Below are 25,683 nucleotides of genomic sequence, written 5' to 3' on the forward strand. Positions count from 1 at the left end.
GGTTTTGATAAGAGAAAACAAATTAAACGAATGAATATCTTATTCTGCTCTCACCATTGTCCTGTATGGTGACTGACATTAAGACGTTATTTGTGTTTAATAATGTACATCATTCCAGAAGATTTGCAGTGCATGTATTATTGCACGCTGGAAAGCCACAAGGTGACCAAAAAAAAAAAGTTGGTTTGCTTCTGTTACTGCCTTTAAATGTGTCCATTACTAGGTGGGGGACAGATCAACGTTCTTGTGTTGCTGAGTGTGTTTTAATTACCTCAGCCAAGGAAGGAGGAGCTATGTGATCATTGGCATTGGTTTGTCTGTTTGCAAAAAAAAACCTCAAAAAGTTGTGAACGAATTTCAATGAAACTTGCAGGAAAAGTTGATAATGACACAAGACACAAGGAACAAATGATTCAATTTTGGTAGTGATGCAGGAATTTTTCATGAATTTTTGAAGGATTTTTTTATCTTTTTGCAAATAGGGTCAGTGAACTTGAGAATTCAAGCTGCACATATTTGAGCTTTGCATATGTGCTCTAAAGCGCGTGCTCTGCTTGATCGAGGCGCCGTGTAGCTTGAAACTGTTGATGTAAACAAAAGGCTTCTATATTGGGGAAATTGAGTAATTTTCAGCATGCATGTATAATGAATGACAATGAGTTGCTTGGCGGAATTCTGCGCTCTTTGACTGCTTTTCTAGTTTCTTTTGTTTTGCTTCTGCAAATGAGAATTCCATGTAGGCATTGAGTGACTACGAAGATGATACTAAAGTTTGATGATTTTGATCATGACAGGGTCGCAGTGCCGTACGCACTGGTCAGGTGAGGGAGTGTGACCAGGCAAAGAGCATCATCGAGCGGACAACGTCACGGCTGGACAGCACCCCCCTCAAAGTGATTGTAATGCACACAACGATGGTGGCCCACCAGTCATGCTGCCTGTGGTTCCTGCGCTGGATGTCCTCACTCGCCGGACGATCAGGTGCGTAGAGTTTTATAGCTTCAATTACTGTATTACCTGTAATTTTCGCGTACAGATATTTTTGCGAATGAGGAGGTGACAGACATTTTCGTGAATTGACACCGAGGCTATTGTAAATGCACTATTACCCTAGCCTATGGCAACATTTTTGTGTGTTGTTAAATTTGTGGTCCAACTATGATTCACGAAATTCGTGAAAATGAAACCCTTGCAAAAATAACAGCTTATACAGTAAGCAGCAGTTGGCACACTTGCGTAAACATAGTCGACTAGTTGTAGACCATAAAATCAAATTCTTTTATTCTGTGAATTTGTGGGTTTCAGCTTGTATTCATGTTTTGTTTCAAAGTGGCTGTACTCATTCCTGTGACACTTCTTATTCCCCCCCCCACCTTCAAGGGGAGGGTTTGGGTGTGTTATTATGGGTATTGTTATTTGTTTGGTTTGATACACATATTTCTGTGACAGATATCTCTCATTGATGTCAAGTTGACACAAATATCTTTTTTTATTCCCTAATCTCTGTATCAAGTATACCAGCTGCAGCTATGAGTAGCGAAATAATTCTTAATCTACAGTATTAGTAGTCAGATTTCATTCGGTTCTTCCTATGGGGTACTTCAAAACAGAAGATAAGAATGAAGATATCGACTAAGTGTCCCCTACATAATTGACGTACGAACATTTATGTATTTCGAATGCAACTTTTTTGGGGAGGGGGGTGGGATGGGTCTAGCTGTTTGACTAATTTGCACTAAAATCATTCTTGATCTCGAGTTCTTGCCACAGTGCATGAATAGCCTCGGCCCTGTTAAATAAAAGTTGAAATAGAACATAAATCAGAAAATGAAATACAAGTCTGTGAATGCTCAGTTCTGATTGGCTGATACCTGACTTGTGCTTGATTTTGTGACTAGTAACTTTTGTTTGATCACATCATTTTATGCAGGCGGGCCCAGAATGCAGACAAACCTTCATACGTGACAGTGCAGTAAAATAGCATTAAGGAGCTCTTGCTACTCAGTAAATGTTGTTTATATGCTCAATGAATAATTCATTATTATTATCATATATGTGCATATGATTATATATATATATATATATATATATATACTATATAATGATACTATATACTCCTAATGTATAACATTATTTGTGAAATTGGCCTGCTTTATCGTGGACAATCTAGATGCCTTGCGTGTGTTGCTATGTCAGGAGCTGCTTTGGGTGGATGAAGAGCGGGGTACAGCAATAGTTGAGGAGTGTATACTGGATGATACCAGTCTGTGGAAAGGTGAGCCAGAATTACGTAACTTCTTTTTTTTTTTTTATGTCAGTCTGTGACTGCCGTACACCAGTGTTAAGTTCTAAGATATGGAAGAAATATCTCTTTGTTCGCTACGAGTGTCAGTGCCATCCTCTGGAGCAGTTATCTAAGTGTTTTTCACAATTTCCACACTTTTTATACATGTACATTTTATGCTTTGTTTACTGTATAAGCCAAATATTTTGCGAACTTCAAAAGTTGGGTGCTATTTGCAAATTTAAAAGTAAGCGAAATTATTAACTCTAATCCCGACATGAATGTGACGCGCATGCATACATTTCTCCATTCAGTACTGTACTCCACAATCGCAAATTTAACCACTCGCAAAATTGTTGGGAAGTCCCACTGCACCAAAAATTAGGCTCGCTTAATATATTGTGTATACTGTATATTGCCAGTACTACATGCACTCACCGCCTAGAAGATAAAACTTTCTCTTATCAAGACCCCACAAGTACCATGTAACATCCATGTCACTTGATTTCGTGGAGGTCCTTCAATTGCAAAGTCTTATGCAAAACTGTCAAAGTTTTGTGCTTCTGCATATGATAATTGGGCAGGTTTGTGTTGGTAAGATTGATAATAATAGCAACAACAACAGAAGCAACAATGGCTCTGATTGCAAACATAAGGATTTGATGCAAGTTTATAATATTTCTAATCATTGTTTCATTCCATTTTGTTTTTTTCATTATATTTGTACAGTTGCCAGAACCCACTGGCACCAGCTCTTCATGCTCACATTGTTAATGGATGCTGAACACAAGAAAAAGTTTGCTGCTGTCTTCACAAAGGTACCAAACCCGTGTCCTCCAAATATTCATTCATACATTCATACATTCATACATTCATTCATTCATTCATTCATTCATTCACGCATGTATTATACAAACAAAACATACATTCATTCATCTTATACAGTCATATATTCATTCTTTTTTGTATCATTTGTTGTTTCATGATTTACTTGTTCATTCCTTCTTACATGAATTCATATGTTCACAAATTCACGTCTGCTTTTATAGCTTTCCTGACTTGTTGAAATAATGAAGATTCTATGATGGAGCAAAGGGTGTGTAAACAAACACCAAGTCCAGGAACCAACAGAACCAGAATTGAATAAGCATAGAGACGAAACAAGTGCTCATCTAGTGGTTTCTCACATTTATAATTGTGTTCTGTACATTACTTCCTTTCATCTTTCAGGGCCAAATTTTTCATAGGTCATTTTGTTCTTTATGCTATTCCGGTCCTGTAAACTATGTTTATTTTTCTGATATTGCTACAGGAAAACATGGCTAGCAATTGCACATCTGCCATAGCTTCCAGGCCCTTGAGTGCAATGCATAACTTGTCTGTCATATTTCTTCATGAGATATTTCTTTAGATGACACAACTTTTGCTCTTGCGACAGTTGTTCCCTTCATACATGTATATTCTCCAAGGACTTCAGGTTAGGGTTGTGATAGGGTTTTAGGTTTAGTTTGATGTGAAGATGAGGATTAGGGTTAGAGTTATGTTTGTGGGTAGAATTTATGTTTGGCTGAGCATGCAGCTACTTCATGGGAGCAATTGTCGCAGGAGCAAATGTCATGGAAGCATTTCTCTACAATGTTGTTGTTTTTTTTCCTTCCATTTTGTTTGCAGCACTACCCAAAGATCCTGCTTGATTATGTCACCGACGATCATGACCACGCCCTGTCAATTTCGTCTCTCTCAGTCCAGATATTTACTGTCCCAACTGTCGTAAGTGGAAACCATGTGCTCCGATGAGCTGGGTTTTTGTTTGTTTCTTCTTTTTTTTTCCCCCTAGAGTCAGATTCTTGATCACTATACTATAAAATGCCTGGTCAGATTTTTATCAACACTTGGCAAGAATTATCCTCATCATTGTACAGTGTCTGTTAACTCTTTATGTGCCGTGTTTGCACTCCTGACTCAGTCGATGGCGTGCCAACTTTGCATATTCTGCTCAAACCCACAAACCTGCCCAAAACGATTGATAAATGGCCAAATGTTCCAGTACAATGAAAGCGTTTCTTGCGATTCCATTCCTGTTACATGTAGCTTCTATTTTATGTGGTAATAGACTATCAAGGGGTGTTCCTAATTGGAATTGCCAGTGCATTCTAAGTTTCTGTCACTGTTTGTGTGCAAAAGCCATGGCTCTTATACAGTAATGAAGCTACTGGTCATTAGAAAGAAAACCACAATCATAGATTTGTTGTACAGTTTACATCAGAGCAAAGCTTGACATTTTCTCTACAACTTTGCTCATTATAGGCCCAGGTAACAGAAATCTATAAAAGTTTCATAGATTTTAAAAACCCAAGGCGTGACTATGTTGCTGTCTCAGAATAATGTGGCACACAGAGGGTTTACACCATGGCACATAAAGAGGTAATGAAATGCACTGCAACAGTGCAGTGATAAAGTAAAACTGAAAGCAGATGAGATTGTACTTTGATTCATCTGTTATCTGACACATTTCACTTTCAATTTCATTTGTTTCTTTTGATATCATAGTGAAAAAGCGTATAAGAGGAAGTCCCACATTTAGTCTCCTTGAGGTTGCATTTCAGAATGTTTCAAATATTCAAAGAGTTTGTACTACTAGTAGCATCAGTTTCAAGTTTAATACACGTTTTGATTTTCATTTTGAATGGATTGCAGAATAAAAGGATGTGACTGGGTGTCTGCTAAGAAATGTTGTTGTATATTCTTGCCAAAGACAGGCTAAAGTATCTCAATACCACATTAAGCAAGAATTCACCCCAAACTGTGTTGGTCAGTTAATTCAGAAATATGAGCAGAACACATCAGTGGAGTTTCATAGAAATCAGACAATCTGTTACAAAATTTTTAGATTGAAAGTTTTGATCAAATTCATATGCTGTCGTTGCTGGAAAAGAAGACTTCGACAGTTTCTGATGTCATGGTACATATTCAACATTTTTTATGCCTCCGCCACGAAGTGGTGCCGGAGGCATTATGTTTTCGGGTTGTCCGTCCTTCCGTCCGTCCGTAATGAATTTTGTGGACAGGGTAACTACCAAAACCTTTTGAGGTATCCTAATGAAACTTGGCATGTATGTGTATTAGGGGGTGAAGTTGTGCCTATCAACTTTTGGGTGCACATGCTCAAGGTCAAAGGTCAAAAGGTCAAGGTCAAATGCTTAAAATTTTACTATTTCCCCCATATCTATGCAATGCCTGAAGATATTTTCTTGAAACTTAGTGTATACATGTACTACCCAATTAAGATTCTCTGGTGAAAGTTTGGGGTCATGAGGTCAAAAGGTCAAAGGTCAAAAGGTCAAGTAAAATGTTAAAATTTCACTTTTTTCTCTGTATCTTGGAAATTGTTCAAGGTATCTTCATGGAACATAGTGTATATGCATCTACTGACTGGCAGTGGTTATCTAGGAAATTTAGGGTTCATGGGGTCAAAGGTCGAAGGTCAAGGGCAATACTTCAAAATCTTACTATTTTCCTTATATTTATGCAATGCCAGCAGGATATTTTTTTTAAAGACTTGATGTATGCATGTCTAACCCAATAGAGATTCTCTGGGATTTTTTTTTTTGCCAAGAAGGTCAAAGGTCAAAAGGTCAAAGATCAAGTGAAAGTGCTGAACTTACTTTTTTCTCCATATCTCAGAAGTGGCTCAAGTTATCTTGAAACTTAGTACATGCTGAATTTATGTATGTTCTGCCTGACAGTGCTTCTCTTATAAATCAAAGGCCAGATGAAAATGATAACAATTTACTGTTCAATACAGAAATTGCGCTTTTTCTCCATACCTTGAAAATTACTCAGTGCATAAACTTATGAAATGGTCAAAGTCAAGTTAAAGTTCTTAAATCCCCAAATACATGCTCTCCTATTCATCCAATTAAACATAGGTCAAGGAAGGTAAACATTCAATACATTTGTGACAAACATGTCATTGTAATATTTTGCCAATTTTGTGAAAATGTAATCACACATTGTCCACATGTACTATAGACCTATTAGGAGAATCATGCATTATGGCGGAGGCATACCAGTCGCCATAGCGACATTTCTAGTTCACTTTTGTAGCATCTTGAAAAAGTGCTTACCCCCTTCAGAAGGCAGGGAAAATAATATTTTGAAAATATTCTTTGTATTTTCCATTTTGTTGTCCCATTACTGTGGTGTCACAAATTGTTGCAGCCTTCTTTTCCGCCAGTGACGTCACTTCTGTAAGTCAGGCATTTCAAGATGTGGAAAAAAAAAAAATGTATATATATATATATATATATATATATATATATGTGTGCTATCACACCTGTCAAAAAATGATATAGGAAACAATTTGCTTTTTTTAATGTTTTGAGAGTGATTTATATTAAGCATGTCTTCTATTTTTACTGTACTGCTTGTTTTTCTGTTGTGTTGACTTCTGGCTAGCTTTCACATTCACATCGATATGTTCACACAGCACAAACAGAATCAATCAAAACCACATTCCTCATTTCTCGACAGTCTCGCATGCTAGTCGAAGAACACAACCTCCTCTACGTCATTCTCAGGAGTTATGTGGATCAGACCAAACAGTTTGTCGATGGTGAGTGGTCACAAAAGTCTTCATTTTCGGTTGTGTCATCATTTCATGTGGCAAGTGCTCATCCCAGAGCCATTTTGGGATGTCACATGCCTTTAATAGACACTTGACTTTTTATCAGAGGGGAGTGGGTCTGTATTACTTTCAGGGCTCATCTGTTTTATGCGCTTTGCAGTGACAATTTTTTTTTCTTCGCACTGCTGCCACTGTTAATTTCACAAGTGTCAGCTGACTCTTGTAATAACAAAACTGAACACTGTGAAGTATACTACATATAAAGTATGGGTATCCAGAAAGAAAAATGATAGATTACCCTCTTGGCCTGGCTTATAATCAAAGACTTATGCCGTAACTAATCTACAAAATGTATGTACTGTAGTTTAATACTATTTTTAGAGCTAAGTGAGGATGTGTATTGAGTTCTGAGGATGTTTCTTATTCACCCCGTTTTTAACCCAATACAGCCCTGTGTTTTTCTTACTCTTAGGTCATCACTGTTTTATGTCAATTTTATGCCATTTACTTTTCAGGAGAAGGGAAGCTTCAGTTTAGAAGAAATCCTCCAAATGCAATACGGAGAGCTCAGTGCGCCCTATTTGACCTAAGGTAAGGGTGTAGGAAAAGAGTAGTAGTATCATGGATTGAAATGTGATAGACACAAAGATGAATGATGCATCTTTTGTAGGTATCTGCTAAAAAAAGAAAACTTGTATGTGTGAACTCATGTCTGGTATCGTTACAATCTAAGTCAGAGTTGCCAACAAAGAACAAAGATGCACTAGATTTTGATGTTTGAGGCCATTAATGAATGCCAGTACTCGTTATCAACCTTCATGCTGCATGTAGATCTTTTTAACAGCAAGTGGAAAAAAATAATCTGCATCAGAACAGGTAAATGTCCCTGTCTCTAATTGAAATGCAGGTCATGCGTACGTAATGTAATAAGCTTCATAGATTTGTTAACCAATCTTCAGTCTGAGCATCTTACTGTGACAGTAGATCAGCTGGATGAGTGAGCTGTGCAACAACAATGGTGAAAATGACCCAGGATAGAGTATCAAATGTCCATGAATCAATGCTCTCCACTGCATGCAAGGACCACATGCAAATTTGTTCACTGAGAAAATGGACATTTATGTGGCTCTGTGCCAATCTTTCTCCTGTGGCCACCTGCCTGCGGTGGTCATTCTTTAATAGCGTCATTCGTAGTTGGGTGCCAAAGTGTGGATATCATAGCCATTTGTCCCAATGGAAACCGGTTCTAAACAACCTCACTTATTGTAGCCCTAACATCTGTGAACACAACAGTTGCTAACCATGCTCGCATCTGAGTTCCGACTCATTGCCAGAAGCCTTAGGCCGAGATATCTTGTTTGGAAACAGCACTAAACTATAGCAAAAGACTGTGACATCACTTCGGTATGCTGTACTATATCAGGCATTATTTGCACACACAAAAAAAAAGAATGAAAAAGGAGGGTTTCACTGTGCTTTCTCTGTGGTGTTCCAGGTATGTGCTGTCAAACAAGCCAGACCCTTGGACGCCTGTGTTGAGAGAGCGAGTCATAGAAGGAGTCCTGGTTCTTCTGGAGCTTCTCACCAGTATGCATGTAAGTTCTTTAGTTTTCTGTTTTTCCCTAGCTCGCTTGAACCACCCCCCCCCCCCCCCCAAAAAAAAAAAAAAAAAGAAGAAGAAGAAGAAAAGAACAATATGAGAGATAGTCAGGTCATACCCTGGAGATAGAAGCTCTTCAGTACATGCATCAGTGTGAAATATGACTTACAGGTGACTGCAGATCTCCCCCCCCCCCCCCCCGTTTTCTTGTTGTGTAGTATTTCATTCAAGATAGTTTGCTTCAGTATTGTCAGGGATGTGTGTTTGTAATCTTTCTGTTTAGAGATATCAGATGTATATTATAACATTGACTGTTCAAAGTTGGTGTATTCTGCACTATTGCAGTGGTATTTATTCGATATTTCAAACCTCTTGCTTACATCTGTAACTGTAACAGCATGCCCCCTCAAAAAAAAATAAAATAAAACAACAAATAAGAGAAAGCAACTATGATGCCTTTGTCATAATCCTGCCAACTGGCAGAATTAACAAGAACAAGTTTGTGCTCCTGTAAGGTTAGTTGAACATGCAAGAAAACTATTCCCCCAAATTATCTGTCCTGCATTAATGGTGGTCATTTTTGAGAGAAGTTTATGTCATGACAAAAATATCTTTATCTCCCTCTCTCTCTCTCTCTCTCTCTCTCTCTCTCTTTGTCTGTCTGTCTTTCTATCTGTCTGTCTGTCTTTCTGTCTGTCTGTCTGTCTGTCTGTCTGTCTGTCTGTCTGTCTCTTTCATACATCTAGGCAATGGACCACGTAAGGCGTCAGGTCGGCCATCACATCGAGTATGAGCCAGAGTGGGAGATGGCTGTCTCCATGCAGATCAGACTGGGTCCCTGCATCACCCTCCTTCTAGATTGGTGTTCGTCCGATGTAAGTACCAGCACACCATCTCCTCGGAGTCATAATTTGCATTATAGCTCTGAAAAAAATTTTGGTGATGGTTGTCCTGAAATGTCCAGTTTGCAAAACATTACATAGAAGATGCCTGTCGTGGTTATGCTTGGTAATCGTAATATGCTTTCACAATATTGGATCGTAATCTTTTTAAGAATAAATTTCATAGGAATTTGGTATTGCCCAGAAAGAGAGTTTAGTCTTTCGGTTTGATGGAAATGATATTTCCAGGAATAGAGTTTTCATTTAAATATGTTGGCCACAGCACAATCAACAACTCTTTGTAACCCTTTACAAAGAGTGTTTGTGCATGTGCTAATGTTGGCATCAATAAAAGTATACCATTAGTCATCACCTTATTTTGAAAGCAGTTCTGCTTTTTTTTTTTCCTTCTCATTTCTACAGTTGATGTCATTCTGTCTAATGATCCATCACTTAAAACAACTTTTTCTCCTCTTTCAGAGGTCTTTGCTGATCAAGGCCTACAGGGCCACGATGGCCGCTCTCAGAAAACTCCCGAGAGAAATGGAAAGAGAGAATGTTCAAGGTAAACAGCTGCCAAATCCCTGCTTGGCCTATCCTGAACAGTAATATCAAGATGCAATTTCATTTTGTAAATAGTGTATTTTTATAGTGTATTTTTTTTTTGCCATTGAAGTGTGCCTCTCTTTGATTTTTTTTTTTGTATTCACTTTCTGAGAATATTTTTAGACATGTACCATTGAGATAAAAGTGTTACAGATATGTGTATCGTCGAAGCATACTAATTTTTGCTTGTCATTTGTCATGTACCATTTTCTTGTATTCTTTATTTGTCTTGATCTGTTATTCAATATTGCAGTCAACAATAAAGTGAGCAGCTGTATCAAATATTCTGTGAGCGAAATGACGGTCAGTGTTCATTATTCTTTGGTCAGATTCTTGGCAGGTAAGTAATTGTGCTCTAGATGCATTTTAATTTTCTAATCTTTTGTACATGGATTGTTATCTTGTTTTTAGAAAGGAATTCACCCCAAATATAAATGTAGCAATGTTAATAGAACACATTAGTGAAGTTTGAGGAGAATCAGACAGTCCCTTCAGAAGATCTCAATTTTGGAAGTTTTAATGCTGTCACCACTGGATAAGGGGAATACAACAGTTAATGATGTTTTAAAAGTTGAGTGACATTAGAAAAAATATAAAGTGAACTCTACTACCTATCATTTTTCTAGCTTAATGAAAGAGCTCTTGACTTGCCTCCCTCAGAAGGCAGGGGGAATGATATCAACCTCTACATTTGTCAGTGATAAGTCAAAGTTATGTGTACTTTTTATTGAAAAACAAACAAACTTAATTTTGAGTAAACCATCCGGGATTTTTAGCTATTTGTTTCATTAACTGTGAACTTACTTTGAGTGAAATCTTGTTTTACAGGGTTGCATCTCCACCTTGGCTGCTATGGACTCAATTTCTACACAGAGGGTTTGATGAATGGAGTAAGTGTTATCAAACTTGGGTAAATGCTTTGATGTTTTCCTACAATGGTGACTATTAAGAATAGGTAGCTGACTCAATGTGTCATAGCATACTTGTCAAAAGGAAAAGATTGGTCATTTACATGTACTGCTGCTGTGCAAGAGCCAGTGTTAGTTTTCATTTCATTTGACCAATAACCCTATGTGTGCTCTATGTGCAGATTGGCACAGAAAACCCCACATTGTACACACTCTCCAAAGTCCCTGGCACTGAATATGATGAAAGAATCCTCCTTTCTTCTTCTTCTTCTTTTTTTTTTTAAATGCAGCATACTCATTAGTGAGGGAAGATTTAAGGTGAATGCTACCCTTTGAAGGTAGTGTACATTGAAAGTGGAACCCTTTTAACTCTTTTTGGCCTACTAATCCTCTGGTATTGACATTGAGGGAAAAGTGATTTGCCAATAACAGAGTTAGAGCAGAAGTTATTTAGCGTTACATTCTGTAATGTCTTAAAAGTTGACTAATTCACGTCATCGTTTTCAGGAATTTTCTCAACAGAAGCAAGAGCAAAACAAAAGAAAAAAAGAGAGAAAGAACTTAAAGTGTCACATATGTTTGATGTACGTGACATTTGATGCAAGTCAATTGACAGAAAGTTTGTTGAGATGCTCTTTTCACTCTCACCTCCCTGTGCACAAAGCCATAGATACACGTCTCACTTTTTATGTGACCTTTGACCCCACAGCCGACCCTCCTCCCGGAAGAGCTGATAGAAGATCCCCTTCGGACCCAAGTCCTCATTGCACAGGTGCATGCTGGGATGTGGCGGAGAAACGGCTTCTCGCTTCTAAACCAGGTTAGCCAGCGTGTTCATTATAACAATAGTAATGATATAATGGTCTTTATTATCTGGGGTAGCCTCTTCAATGTTGCCTCTGCTGTACCAGAGGGCCCTGCCATTATTATTACCCTAGTGTTGCCAGGCAACTATTTATACACCTGGGTTGAGAGGGACATGGTTGGTAAAAAAAAAAAAAAAAAAAAACTTGTTAAAGGATTTATGCACTTGACTGGATTCGAACTGGGGACCTCCAATTGAAAGTCAGGAGTCCTATCCACTATGCTGCATCAGCCAGCATGTTTACACTGTTCTTCTTGATATGTGGCATCAGGTTCGGTCATTTTTGTCACAGGTTGAAATATGTGAAAGTAATATAGTGTGCACTGTTGGATTTTATTTCTGTTTTTGTCACAGAGATACTGTATGAATGAAACACTCGGCAAAAGAAAAGATCTTCTTATGAGTGGTGATGTTGATAGAATCTGTATGGACAAGTGGCACGATCTCCCAAATATGTTTTTTATGTATATTGGTCAACATTAGCAAATTTCTCACCGCAGTCAGTATTTACTTTGGCAGCACAGGAATTTGTGGGATTCTCAGAAACATTAAGGACTGTTCAAGTTCTGCAAATTTTAATAATCAAGTCATGAGATCAGTAATGAGTGGGCCAATATAATCTTACTTGATTTTCTGTGTGATGCCTAGGATAAAGACTATTAATTATGACAAATGGCAAATTGCATGTTCATACTTCACTGGCTTTGTCATACATTACAACACTCCACATCTAGGCCCAAATGGTCAAGTTTACTTCTTTGCATTTGTTTTTGTGTCTGTACACTTTGTTGCCTTGGCGACATCCCTGTAAAGCTGGTTATTTGTGAGTGAGCCAATCCCTCGTGTGTTCCTTCTCTCGACAGATCTACTACTACCAGAATGTGAAGTGCCAGACGGAGATGTATGACAAGGATATCCTCATGTTACAGGTAATAGGCTCTCACTGCCTTTAATCCCCGCCATGCCTCTGCTATGTATATGATCAGTTTAGAGCCTGAACGGTGTTAAAAACTTCATGCATATACTCTTGATTTAAGAACCTTATACAGCTTAAGTGACTATGTCAGGTCATACATTTCATGGTGAAAGCTAAGGGTAATAAGTCCAATGAGGCAAAATATGTGGCAAGCACAATAAGCTAAAACTTTTTATAAAATGGGTTCAAGAATGTAGCCAATAGGAAGCGCTGAAATGAGTCACATGTGCTTTGGTTACTCAGTCCCATTGCACTGCGTGTTAAATCCTATTTCCTATCGTCTGTGCGCGCGGCGGCTCCTTTGAATTGCATGCATACGCGCTGTCAATCCTGTAAACAACTTCTAGTTCGGGCTGCCGGCCGGCCGGCCTCTCTTCCCTTGTGCATAACATGTGTGGCGTACGTATCATACGTACAGTGTACAGTAGACCAAGCGTTGTGGGACCGGACGCGTACATGGAGTCACTTTGAAGGGCAAATCCAACGATTTAGCAGGTTAATTCTCACGCCGTTTTCAGAGTATGTTGTCTAGTAGGCCTATATGAGGAGTCTATATCAAGTCTTTAAGGTAAAGGGTGCATACTCTATGTAAAATAAGTAAGTTTTCATGCGGGAACTTAAGTGTCAGGAAACCCAACCCCCCATCATACTTATATGTGCGGGAGTTCCGAGTGCGACGTGCGTAAATGTTTGGGACGAACATCTTCGGACGTCTTGACCCACAAAGGTACGTGAAAAACGCTGAAAAATGCTGTTAGTTTGCGAATTTTTGACCCGTTTCATAAAACAAATGATGCACAGGATTATTTCGTATTTGTATAACAAGGCACCAGTGGCTGTGTATTAATGCAGAGCTGTCTGTAGGTACAATGTACACGTATGTTACCAACTTTCACATTGATATTTTATATGGAAAGAATTTATAATATGGTGCCTCAGTGAAATCTGCAATAAAATCACATGTTTGGCACATTCTTCTTAATTGAAATATATGCATATTCATACGTAACAGAAAGGAGTAACTTGCTTTTATATGTAGAGATAAGATATGAGAAGTTCTATGTAAGTGAAATTACAATCTCATTATGGCTAGTTTGACAATATGTCTGTAGAACCACAACAAATGACTGACATTTGAATTCTTTTGAATATTGGATATTATTAAATTGATTTGTTTAATATGACTGCTAAGGAAACAGTGAATGCTTGTAAGCATGCAACGTACAAGATTGCTGGCTTTAAGTCCCCTCCGAAAGACAAGGCAATGAGGATGAAGTGCCTACACCCTCAGCGGCCAGGGGACTTGAACCAGGGACCTTATGATCGATAATCTGTTACCTTAACCACTGAACCACAACAGCTCCTCCATTTTGAATTGCACCACCCCATTGATGAACAGTAAAGAACTTGAAGTGTGAGTTTTCTTCAACTTGTCTCCCTGTACAAATGAAATGTATAAGATCGCAACTGCTGATCTACAATGATGTATTTTCTATAAAAAAAAACTCACACCTTGCCCTTCACCCCTCTGCTTAGTAATCTCTTACTTTCAGTAAAGAATTTGTTGATGTTTTCTTATGGCATTGGCTGATGGCGCCCTTCCTTCTTTGCCTCCCCAGATTGGAGGGAGTCTGATGGATCCCAACGACTTTGTCATCTCTCTGGTCAGCCGATTTGACCTCGTCCGCTGCTGGACAAAAGAATTTGAAGAGAGCAAGGCACCTGAGGTAATGAGACTGGCTGCTCTCAGAATAAGCTTAAATGGATCAGGTGGCCAGTCATCCCTAAATCCTACAGGTCGTGAATTTATACAATCCAAAAATGCATATGGGTTGCCTTTCACTAACCAACAAACGTTGTTAGCTGTGTATTTCTGCATTTCCTAAGTCAGTGAATAATGTTGTCAGATTACATGACATGATGCAACACAATTCAACAAAGAAAGAGTGAAAGTACAATTGAAAATATTAGTACACTCTGAAAGATATGCGTTTGTGATGGCATTATGAGTTTATCTATGACAGTGCTCATACAGGTAGAGAGTAATAACAATGTGTGTGAATGGGTTGGAGCTTTGGTTAGGGTAATCATTTACTATTTGGCACAATAAATGTCTGTTTATGTGTACACTCTCAATCTGTCATTTTAATGAGAATGTGCTTCGTCACTTTATAACAATCAGATTGATCACTGATTGCTTGTGACTGAAAGGACTTTCCAGTGTAGCTCCTTTTCATCCACCATGCACTAGATTATGATAGTCATAATGCACATTATATTCCACATACTAAGAATCTTGCTATAGGATTGGTCAAGAGCTGATCACGTGATAAAGCGTAGTTTTGCCCATCACATCACCTGAGAAGAAAAGTTTGTTACACTCTATGTTGATAGTCCCTTTTGTTTCGCTGATCTCTTCAGTCCATACAGTTCTGTTGCGAGATGAGTACGCGCGAAGTAAAAGTGTATTGCACTGTGGACTATCATTTAACTAGGTCACTTGATAGTCCACAGTGCAACACACTTTTATTTCGGTGCCGCACAGTGCGGGAGCAAATTCATTGTTTTGTCATCTACGCGCATACGTCTGAAGTAAACTATGTAGCCTAAGCCCTAAGGATACCTAAAGACAGCTAAAATGGTTTCAGATGTGGAACAAAATGAGAATATCTAGGACCCTAGATGTGGAATATAAACAAATAATCAACTTTTGGTTTCAGGCAATGAGATGAACTATCATTTCCTCGGCTATCTGAATGTGTACGCTATCTTTCCTCAGCTGCGCTTCGGAAAGATAGCTACATCCAGATCGCCTCGGAAGTGATAGTTTGTCCCATCACCTTCACCAACGTTGATTATTTGCTTACTATCCATGTCAAGATGTTCATGGCAATGTTTTTTGTAAATGTTGTTTCTTATCTTTTTTTTTTTTTTTTTTTAATTTGTTCAGGATTGCAATGCTCATCTGCCAGTCATCACTGAGGAATTCCTGGGTCTTCTCATCACAATTCTCTGTGAGTACTCCTCAATATTTCTCTCATTAAAGGGATGATATAGTTTTGGTTGAGGTGGGGATTCAAGTTTGAATTTTTTGCAAGATAATTAGGAACCACTTACATGGAATATTAGAGAGCATACAATTCTAAAAGGAAATCAAAGTGTATTTGATGAAAATTGGTTTTGAAATGGCCCAGATATCCAGAAACAAAGAGATTTTAGTAAATGGTGGGACCCACCTTTTATTAGGACTACTTTGTTTTGCTTTGTTTTGTGTAGAGGATAGGCTCACTCTCTCCCGAAACTACGCTTATCTACAAGTTCCTATCAACAAGTTCTGTCCACAGGATGCCTAACTACGAGTGGGGACCCCGGCGGCTGGTTGATAGAGTTCTAACCCTGAGATATCATGTGGATAGCTATCTTTGAGTTAACTTCAACGTAGCTATCAATGAGTGTCTCTACACAGTGTGCAACTACAAGCTTATTCTCGAAGATAGCTATCCTTGAGGTTAAGGGTCACCGTCTGAACGTAGCTATTATGTGTTGCCCAACCTACATGATCTACGTAGAGAAAAAATGGAAGAGTACTGACTGGTAAACATGGAATGCCTTCATAGGCAAGCTGAGTTTGCCAAATCATGTCACAAATGTGTTGCTTTGTGCAAAGATGCATGTATTCCAGCTACAATGTTCATCGTCAAGCTGCTCCCACTGTCGAATGGCCGACTGTATTCAGACCGGCAACTTTACTGCCAGGCATCTCCTGCCTGGTGATTTCAGAAGTGATCAAATATCGAGTGGAATCAGTGTCAATTTCAGATACATTGGTTTTGTGTGATGATTGAAATATGTGTCAATTACTGTGTAAAGAAACAATGTACATGACATTGGAATTGAGGCTGAGTGCTTACGATTCATCTGTATCTGAACCCCCACTTTATTTTTGCATTGCAGGCGAGAGGTATGTGCGAGGGGTAGGTGAGGTGTCGGACGAGGCTCGTGTGCGACGAGAGGTCCTCCACCAGCTGTGTATCAACCCCATGGCTCACAGCGAGCTCACCAAGGCCCTACCAGAGGATGTAAGTCACATACACTCTATATGACCTCTCACCTTTCAACCCTAACCCCAAGCCATGTATAACCTAGCTCTTTTGTCACAGTTGGCAGAAATTTGAGAGGATAGTACAGAGAAACTCTCTGTTCTTGTGATAGGTAATATTCACTAAGGTATCTGCATATGCACTCGAGTATGAAAATAATTTTGATATGTTGATTATCATTATTCATTAATCAGTGATGTAATTAACTGCTATTATAATATGATATCTGAATTATTTCATTTCCAGCACTGTCATGAGACTGGGATGGAAGCAGTTATCAACCACGTAGCAGACTTCAAGTAAGTATCAAGCTAGGGTGGTTCGGGGTTGTTTTTTCCCTCCCATACCTGTTATAACCAAAATCATTATGAAATTGTCGATATTGATTGGGTGATAACTTTTTTGCAACCAGTCAGCTAGTGCCTAGATGATGAAAATTACAGCCACTGTTTTTTACAAGTAAAACTGTGTGGATAAAGAGAGTGTAAAAAGTAGTAAGTAGGAAGATCTCCAGTGTAATGGCTGGTATGTTTAACACTCACCTTGCACAAACTGATAACCATTATATGTTGAATGTTTGTTATACTTCAGTGGATTCTGATTTGATTTCATGCTTCAAATTATTAACTGAGTGATTGGGGCATCGTGATCAATCAGTGATGATGATGAAACAGCATTTATATAGCGCCAATTATCTGTAGAAACATGCAAAGGCACCTAGCTCCCACAATGTGTCACACATCATTCACAAAGTTGCTGGAAAATATAGGTCTTCAGTTCAGATTTGAAGGTATTGGGGTTGTTGCAATTCCGAAGCAGGACTGGTAGAGAGTTTCACAGACGTGGCGCAACAGAAGAGAAGGCTCTATCCCCAGACATACTGACTATCATCAGTATACCTGTTCACTGGTATGCATTGAATATATACGCACATAAACTGTGCATTGAAAAGTAGATGGGTTAAGAACAGCATAGATTGGATAATTCTATATACCAGGTGGTAATCGTCAGTTCGAGATATTAACTTGTTGCATGCTACGCTGTCGTTTCAGGAAGCCGACGGGTGGCGTAGGAAAAGGAATGTACGAGCTGAAGACAGACTGCCTAGATGAGTACAGCCCTTATTTCTACCACTATGGCAAGGTGGATCAAACCAAGGTATGTGTCCCTAGTCATGTTGGGTAGGCGTATGTGGCTGTATAGATAAAAGATAGGTTTATTTGAATCATCATTCTTGTGACAGAGTCTATGTGTGCTGCTATTATGATGACTTTGAATAAAGATTGTTAGATACAAATGATTTGAAGCAACAAATGGAAACATTGACTGCAAAATTCTAAAATATGTAAGCCCATTGCAACAAAATTGTACAATATTAGTTGTAGTAAGACAAACCAAGCACAAACCAAGCAAAGACTTGCTCTTGTGCTTACGAACATATGATCACGGGGAGGCAGATGCAGAAACTGTTTTGACAATATTTACTCGTATACAAAGATACGGCATTCCTTCTTAGGGCCTATGCTTGGGTGGCATAGCCATTAGCATTTTTCAAAAGCTGCCAGGAAAATGCATTGCATCTATCCCAAGAAGAGAAAGTTGACATTAATGCTCATACATTTAATTACTTCAAGTAGCATAGGAAGACTGAAGGTGACGTAGAGTCATAACGTCATATATCACAACAGGGATGACAGAAGTTGCATAGTGTTGGGATACTTTCATTATGAAGGATGTGTTATTACCTTCGTGGAAGTAATGTTTGGTTTACATCTATATATTTCCCATCTCATTACAGTCTGAGGAGCAAATCAGGCAGAGAAGAAAGCTGGAAGGGAAACCTCAATGTGAGTAAACAATAAATGACAGTGTGCACTGATAAGTGATGCTAAGTTTAAATGCTTTGATTGAGGGCCATCTAATACATGAGCAGAGCAGAGGTGATGTGATGTATGAAGTTTGTGTTAAAAAAAAATATTGTAGTGTAGCATTTGATGCAAGGGCATGGCAGTGATTGGGTGTGGTTGAGTGCTCTCCTAAAGTGTACCATACTGTACAGTACCCATGCCAGAGGAGCGCTCGAACCCTCCCGAAATGTAACGTACCATACCATGCTAAAAGTGGACCACTCATATGATGTGCTCCAAAAGCATAATGTACCATCCTGTGCCACAGAGCGCTCGAATGCAAAGTGGTCCATAAGCTTACCGTACCAAAAATTGACACGAAGGATACATGTAACATGTGCTACGTCGTAATACAAAGTTGTTTCTCTGTATTACGGACACCTGTATGTTGCATAAACGTGTTACAGGCACCTGTATGTTGCATAAACGTGTTACAGGCACCTGTATGTTGCATAAGTGTGCCAGATGCATGATCCTGTTGCTACAAAACATATCACCCCTCTGACGCGAGTCCAAACACAACTCCTGAAGGTGCGCTATCTCCACAGGTACTCCAATGCTCACAATCTGGCATAATACAGTATGGTTCGGTTTGCTCTGCTTTTTAGCGCTTGAACATGGCCATTCATTCAGTCAGTCAGTCAACCTGTCCTTTGTTGCTCAGAAGACTTGAGTTATGGCAGTGGATGCTGAACACTTTATTTTTTGCTCTCTCATCGTTGTCACCACCAGTGATTGTGCCACACAAGCAGCCAGGGCTGACGGCCAGCTTCAAGCCACTCCTACGCATCCTCCACTGCGACACCTTCATGTTCATCATACGCACACTGCTGCTGAGGGTTCGCAAGCCGAAGGGAATCCACCTCACTGACAACATTATGCACAGAGTGAGTCGGGGTGTGGGAAGGGAGGGGAGGGGGAGGGGGAGGGGAGGGGAGGAGGAGAGGAGGAGGAGGGGGTAGGAATGGTATATGAGGGTGTGGTAACAGAAAACTGTTTGGTTCTACTGAATGCATTGTGTTGTCTCAGTAAACTGGATGGACAGTTTTTGTTTGGAAGTCTTTGTTTGAAAGTAAATATACCCTGAGATTTGTAACGCATAGCAGGAAAAACGTCCTTCATATCCTTAACCTGTGACACCCAAGTTGACATAGCACCTTGCTTCAAGCTATATAATTGAAACAAGGAGGATGAAATAGGCTTATGTACATACAGGATCAAGGAGACTCTGTGTTAGTTATCATTGGATCAGTGTAAGCAAGATGGATGCAGTCTGTGTGTTTATTATTGCCTTTTGTACTCGCTTTTACTGTTCACTTATCCAATCCAATTTGCTTGTGTCCCTCCATCTCTTCAAAGGTGCTCTACCTGGTGGGCGTGGCAATCTTAGAATCAGAGGCCAGTCACAAGGAGGGCAAACCAATGACATTCATGATCAAGGCAGCACACGGTAAGTCACAAGCAGATTTCCTCGTCCTGACAACCCATTCAGATAGTTGCACTAGAAGAAATTTGTAGAGGGAGACAAATTGAAGAAACTCACAATCCTCACAAGCTGTAGAAATTCTTTGTAAACTTTTCCCTGAAAGTTTCCTTGCCTTGTCTTCCTTTTTTTTCTTTTCTTTTTTTTTTTTGGGGGGGGGGGATATCGATGGCGTTGATAGTTGTAATGGATTGAAGTTTGCAATAGTAGAAGGGGAAATGACAGAAGTCCAGTTTCATAGTTGAAGAATTTTTGAATGAAGCAACATGAGGCAGCTACGAAATGTGAATTTTTTATTTTGAGGCGGGACTAGTCCATTGACACTCAGAATATGCATCATTTTTGTCACAAATCTGGATTTTCAGAAATAATCTTGCATCTGTATTTGATGCTTGAAAAAAGGATCTATCCAGCCATTTCTTGCATTTTTAAAAATATCAGTGTTAACTTGTCTTGTTTTGTTTCTCCTGCATCTTGTCATGCAGGGTCCCCCAGTCTCTTGGAGGCCCTTCAGGGTCTGGTGGGTTATGCCCGTTTTGAGGCTCACAGTGAGTTCCTTCAGTGGGTGCTAGAGGTGAGTTCAACTTTAATACTCTCACTACTCCATTCACTACCCCCTTTGCCTACCCACCCTTATCCTCCCTCCTCCCACCTCATTGAAATAATTGCAGTTGCTTTGGCAGCAGGTAGGAAACAACCAATCAGCTGTTACATTAGTAAATGTTGCCATGGTAATGGCCATCTTTGCAACTTAAAAACTCACAGATATTTCTGTGACACAGGGCTGAGATGAAGTTGTTGCAGTGTTCAACTAGTAACTGTTTATTCAGTGACATCATTGTGATACAAAGGACACCACGAAACTTGTGAATTACCAGTCTGTGTAGGGCCATTGCATTCATCTGTTGCTACAAAAGTATACGTTTTGAATATCATTTATATCATTAAAAAACAAAATGTCATGGTATCATGACAGTTATTGTCCCCGCCGAACGAGTTCGAGCAGGGGACTATGAAACGGGCTCCGTACGTGTGTGTGTCCGTGTGTCCGTCCGTCCGTGTGTCCGTCCGTCCGTCTGTGCGTCCGTGTGTGATCAAAATGTTCAATTTGCTACTTCTCTGTCATTTATGAGCCAATTTTGATTCTGTTTGCTTTATATGATAGCACTACATGGGAGCTTTGAAACTTCTACACAGAATTTCAGTTGTGACCTTTGACCTTGACCTTTGACCTATATTGTACATTTTGCTTCAAAATGTTACTCCTTCGCCATTTCTAACCCGATTTCGATTCCGTTTGCTTTATGTGATGGCACTAGGTGAGGGCTTCAAAACTTGTACACAGAATTTTGACCTTTGACTTCTTTGACCCTTGACCTTGATTTTTTGCCTTTATTGTACATTTTGCTACAAAATGCTACTCCTTTGCCATTTCTTACCCGATTTCGATTCCGTTTGCTTTATGTGATGGCACTAGGTGAGGGCTTCAAAACTTCTACACAGAATTTTGACCTTTGACTTCTTTGATCTTTGACCTTGATTTTTTACCTATATTGTACATTTTGCTTCAAAATGCTACTCCTTCGCCATTTCTGACCCGATTTCGATTCCGTTTGCTTTATGTGATGGCACTAGGTGAGGGCTTCAAAACTTCTACACAGAATTTTGACCTTTGACTTCTTTGACCTTTGACCTTGATTTTTTACCTATAGTGTACATTTTGCTACAAAATGCTACTCCTTCGCCATTTCTAACCCGATTTTGATTCTGTTTGCTTTATGTGATGGCACTAGGTGAGGGCTTCAAAACTTGTACACAGAATTTTGACCTTTGCCTTCTTTGACCTTTGACCTTGATTTTTGACCTATATTGTACATTGGCTGCAAAATGCTACTCCTTCGCCATTTCTAACCCGATTTCGATTCCGTTTGCTTTATGTGATGGCACTAGGTGAGGGCTTCAAAACTTGTACACAGAATTTTGACCTTTGACTTCTTTGACCTTTGACCTTGATTTTTTACCTATATTGTACATTTTGCCACTAAATGCTACTTCTGGCGGGGACGTATGTTACGCACTGCGTAATTTCTACTTTTCCTTGTTTTGATTCAGATATCTTTGCCTCTTTGTTTTTGTGAACGCAAAGTGAAGATGAATTACAATCGATCAATCTCTGTTGTTCCTGTGTTCCGTTTCTGCAGAAATTCGAGCAGGTCCAGAAGCTGACGGGCCACCCAGCTGCCCAAATGAAGCCACCACCTCCTCCAGCCAGTGCCTCAGCCAAGGAGGATGCGGCCAAGGATGCGGAAGAGCGCAAGCGCAAGGCGGCGCTGGCCAAGAAACGCCGCGAGCACCTCATGACGCAGATGTCTGCCATGCAGAAAAACTTTATCCGAAAAAATCCAGAGTTCTTCGATGCCACCAACGAGAGCGTCCCTCGTCACCGAACCTCCTCCACCTGTAGCATGGACACTGGGTAAGAACAAATTTTTAGATATTCAAAGTTTCTTTTTAAATTGTGGTTGTTTTGATACCTCTGCCTATGTGTATATACTTTGCTCAGATATTCTAATAGGCATTTTGTTTACAATTACATAATTCTGAAAAATCTTTATTTCGAAAGGATTCCAATCAGCCCAAGATTTTTCCTACTCCCAGTGTAGAGTTGATTGTATTTTTTGTAGGAATAGTCTACTAAATTTTTTTGCAGTTTGTTTGTGACTTTGTGTGTTTGTTCCAGACTGTTGTACCAGACTTATTCATGTTTGCAGATGCATTTTTCTACAGCAATAATCACTGTTGTTGCCCCCCCCCCCCCTTCTCTCTTTCCTCTATCTTCACAGAGAGCCTGTTGGCTCTGAGTACCCCTGCTGCCTCGGTCCCCGGCAGAGCCCGGCCATCATGGCCGAGGTGTCCACGGCAACCTGCATCCTGTGTCAAGAGGAGGAAGATATAGCATTTGATAATAAAGCCATGGTGTTAGCTGCATTCATCCAAAGGTACTGTAAAACGAGGAATGTTCTCGTGCATTATAATTTCGCGAATTTTGCGAGAGCCAAGATTCACAAAATTACAATGCATGCAAAAGTTCTTGTCTACACTATATGCATTGAATGCCAGTGGCAATACGTGAAAATTCCATGTCGCGAAAAAGGCCATCGGCTCCAATTCTCAAAATTTTTGTGCCACAAATATATCATGTTTTACAGTACTTTAACCTCTTGACTTTTGCCGTAGGTTCTCAGATGCAGCTGTCAAGTTGAAAAGAAGATGGAATCAGACAACAAAATACCCATTTCTAGAAAATTAATACTAAGAAAAAAGCAAAAATCGTGCAGCTGACCTGCCATTAATGTGTGTCTTCAACTAAAAATGTAGCATCAGTTTGGTACTGGAATATTTTATCCAAAGATGTCAGCCCACAGAGCTGTTGCATACATCAAACTACCTTCTGTGCTCACACACCTTATAGTTATTAGTAACAAGATTATATGAATGATGTTAATGAGATGTATTGATATGTAATATTTTCCCAAATCAAAGAAGAGTGAGAGATAAATAGAATGAAAGATAATTTTAGATAGAAGGCTTCAATACCATTGCACAATCTCTAACACTTCTGACCCATTTCTGTTTCAATCTGACAGGTCAACAGTGCTCTCAAAAGCAAGACATAAAAGAATAGAGAACCCTGGTAAGTAAAGCCACCCACCAATTGTGGCTTGTACTTCAGTATACAAATAATGAATGTTTATGAGTGCAATGGACAGAATATGTCATGAGGTGAAAGATGAAATGATCCATTCAACGAGGTGCAGCTGAGTTGAATGGATCAATAATTTCATCTTTCACTGAATGAAATATAATATCCATTGCAGGAATGAAATAACGTTTATCATTTGAATTATATAACACCTAAAAATAAATCCTTGTCATATAATGTTTTATGAATTCAGAAACAAGAGAGAATTTCGAGATCTGAGATCAAGAGAGTGCTCGGTGCTATATGCTAGCGCGCTGTCCGTCATTATGCGTGATCGCATGCACACTGCAAATGCAATCATTTTACGTACGTAGTGTGCCAGGCTTTCGGCATGTGTGCGAATGGAGCAAATGGCACGGATCCAAGATTGCACGGTAAATGGAGCCACAATGGCACAAATTATGATGTAATAGTAAAATGGGACAAATGATCAATATCAAACAACTAATCAATTGACAAGGATCTATTTCGGTGTTATATAATTACCTATATATTACATGGTAGAGGAGGGGAAATTGTAGATGTGTAATGCACCTGTGCTGTAATGATAAATATCATGCTGACACCATTAATGTAATGAAACATGTAGGATATTTCAAAATAGTGGAGTCTGATTCTGACTCACAGCTGGAGAATGTGTAGAACAGGACTGTAATGTTTTGTGTTTTGAGGAATCGGAAATGTTTTTACTTCATGTGCATTTTCATGCCTAAAAAAAAGAAGACTGACTGAATCAATATATAGAAACTACAATGTATTAACAAAAAGCGTCTCCGAATCAACCCTTGCACCCATACAAAAAAAATATCTCTTTTCCTTTGTTCACATTTTTTTCTTTCTTCGACATTGTGTAGGATGATCAATTGTTGTGAACATGATCAGGCAGTCAGAAAGCAATAATTCATTGCAAGTTTATGTGTGATATTCATCCATGGAGAATGTGATGATTTGTATTGACCATGTCAATTTGTTCAGACAGCTAGTAGATGCTGTTTTTGTTTGTTTTTTGTTATAATTTTTATTTTTGTAGTACTGATGAGGGGAAAAAAAAGGATATTGCTGTAAATCCTTGAGAACATATGCCATATTTTACAGAAAGTGCTGTGAGAGTATATACGAGATAGATTTATTGACATGATGTGATGTTGTGGAACGACCTTCCAGGGACAATTTTGAATTGTGCAAAACATGTAAGTGATGCAACACTCCCATCAAAGAATCAGAGACATTCAGAAATATCCAGAAATATCGTACAAATCTGTATTTCAATTAGAAGAGCAATGTTGTTATGTGAGAACAGTTCAAGGGGAAGAGAGACTCGGGGTCATGTAATCTATTTTGCCGATTTATGTTTCTTGCTCTGCAGAGAAATTTGATCCACTTTTTGCTAGCGCCAATCTCTACTGGGGAACGAATGTCAACTCTTGCGGCCACATCATGCATGCCACCTGCTGGCAGGGGTAAGATGTCGCAAAACTGATCTGCTGATGCCGTTGCTCTTAACCTTTTACGTGCCTGTGCACTAAAGTTTGAACTTGACAATCTATTCACTTAGCGTTAGGTCGATCACCAAAACTTGGATTTGAAATCAAAGTTGGACAATCCACTTTGGTGTAAAGATATCACATCTTGTGAGTGCTGTGGTGATCCAATGCGGACTATTGGGGGGGGGGGGGGGGGTGA

The 25,683-nt window shown here is 39.2% G+C and overlaps 1 protein-coding gene across 1 annotated transcript in view; it reads left to right on the forward strand.

Moving 5' to 3' along the window:
- LOC139735532 (E3 ubiquitin-protein ligase UBR2-like) overlaps positions 1 to 25,683 on the forward strand; it is a 63,771-nt gene that overhangs the window by 19,227 nt on the left and 18,861 nt on the right. Inside the window, exons 8-33 of the mRNA XM_071646288.1 lie at positions 795 to 981; positions 2,171 to 2,275; positions 3,014 to 3,102; positions 3,956 to 4,054; positions 6,818 to 6,899; positions 7,427 to 7,502; positions 8,407 to 8,506; positions 9,258 to 9,386; positions 9,873 to 9,957; positions 10,252 to 10,338; positions 10,827 to 10,888; positions 11,616 to 11,726; positions 12,635 to 12,700; positions 14,367 to 14,474; positions 15,698 to 15,761; positions 16,702 to 16,826; positions 17,094 to 17,146; positions 17,900 to 18,005; positions 18,646 to 18,694; positions 19,487 to 19,641; positions 20,114 to 20,204; positions 20,723 to 20,811; positions 22,439 to 22,713; positions 23,081 to 23,236; positions 23,885 to 23,931; positions 25,367 to 25,460. Of these exons, the coding sequence (XP_071502389.1) occupies positions 795 to 981; positions 2,171 to 2,275; positions 3,014 to 3,102; positions 3,956 to 4,054; positions 6,818 to 6,899; positions 7,427 to 7,502; positions 8,407 to 8,506; positions 9,258 to 9,386; positions 9,873 to 9,957; positions 10,252 to 10,338; positions 10,827 to 10,888; positions 11,616 to 11,726; positions 12,635 to 12,700; positions 14,367 to 14,474; positions 15,698 to 15,761; positions 16,702 to 16,826; positions 17,094 to 17,146; positions 17,900 to 18,005; positions 18,646 to 18,694; positions 19,487 to 19,641; positions 20,114 to 20,204; positions 20,723 to 20,811; positions 22,439 to 22,713; positions 23,081 to 23,236; positions 23,885 to 23,931; positions 25,367 to 25,460 (2,690 nt within the window). The remainder of the gene's footprint in view (positions 1 to 794; positions 982 to 2,170; positions 2,276 to 3,013; positions 3,103 to 3,955; positions 4,055 to 6,817; positions 6,900 to 7,426; positions 7,503 to 8,406; positions 8,507 to 9,257; positions 9,387 to 9,872; positions 9,958 to 10,251; positions 10,339 to 10,826; positions 10,889 to 11,615; positions 11,727 to 12,634; positions 12,701 to 14,366; positions 14,475 to 15,697; positions 15,762 to 16,701; positions 16,827 to 17,093; positions 17,147 to 17,899; positions 18,006 to 18,645; positions 18,695 to 19,486; positions 19,642 to 20,113; positions 20,205 to 20,722; positions 20,812 to 22,438; positions 22,714 to 23,080; positions 23,237 to 23,884; positions 23,932 to 25,366; positions 25,461 to 25,683) is intronic.

This window comes from Diadema antillarum, unplaced genomic scaffold (assembly GCF_040938485.1).
Source record: "Diadema antillarum isolate AM-2024a unplaced genomic scaffold, OU_Dant_1.0 seq00000584_RagTag, whole genome shotgun sequence".
Taxonomy (NCBI): Eukaryota; Metazoa; Echinodermata; class Echinoidea; order Diadematoida; family Diadematidae; genus Diadema; species Diadema antillarum.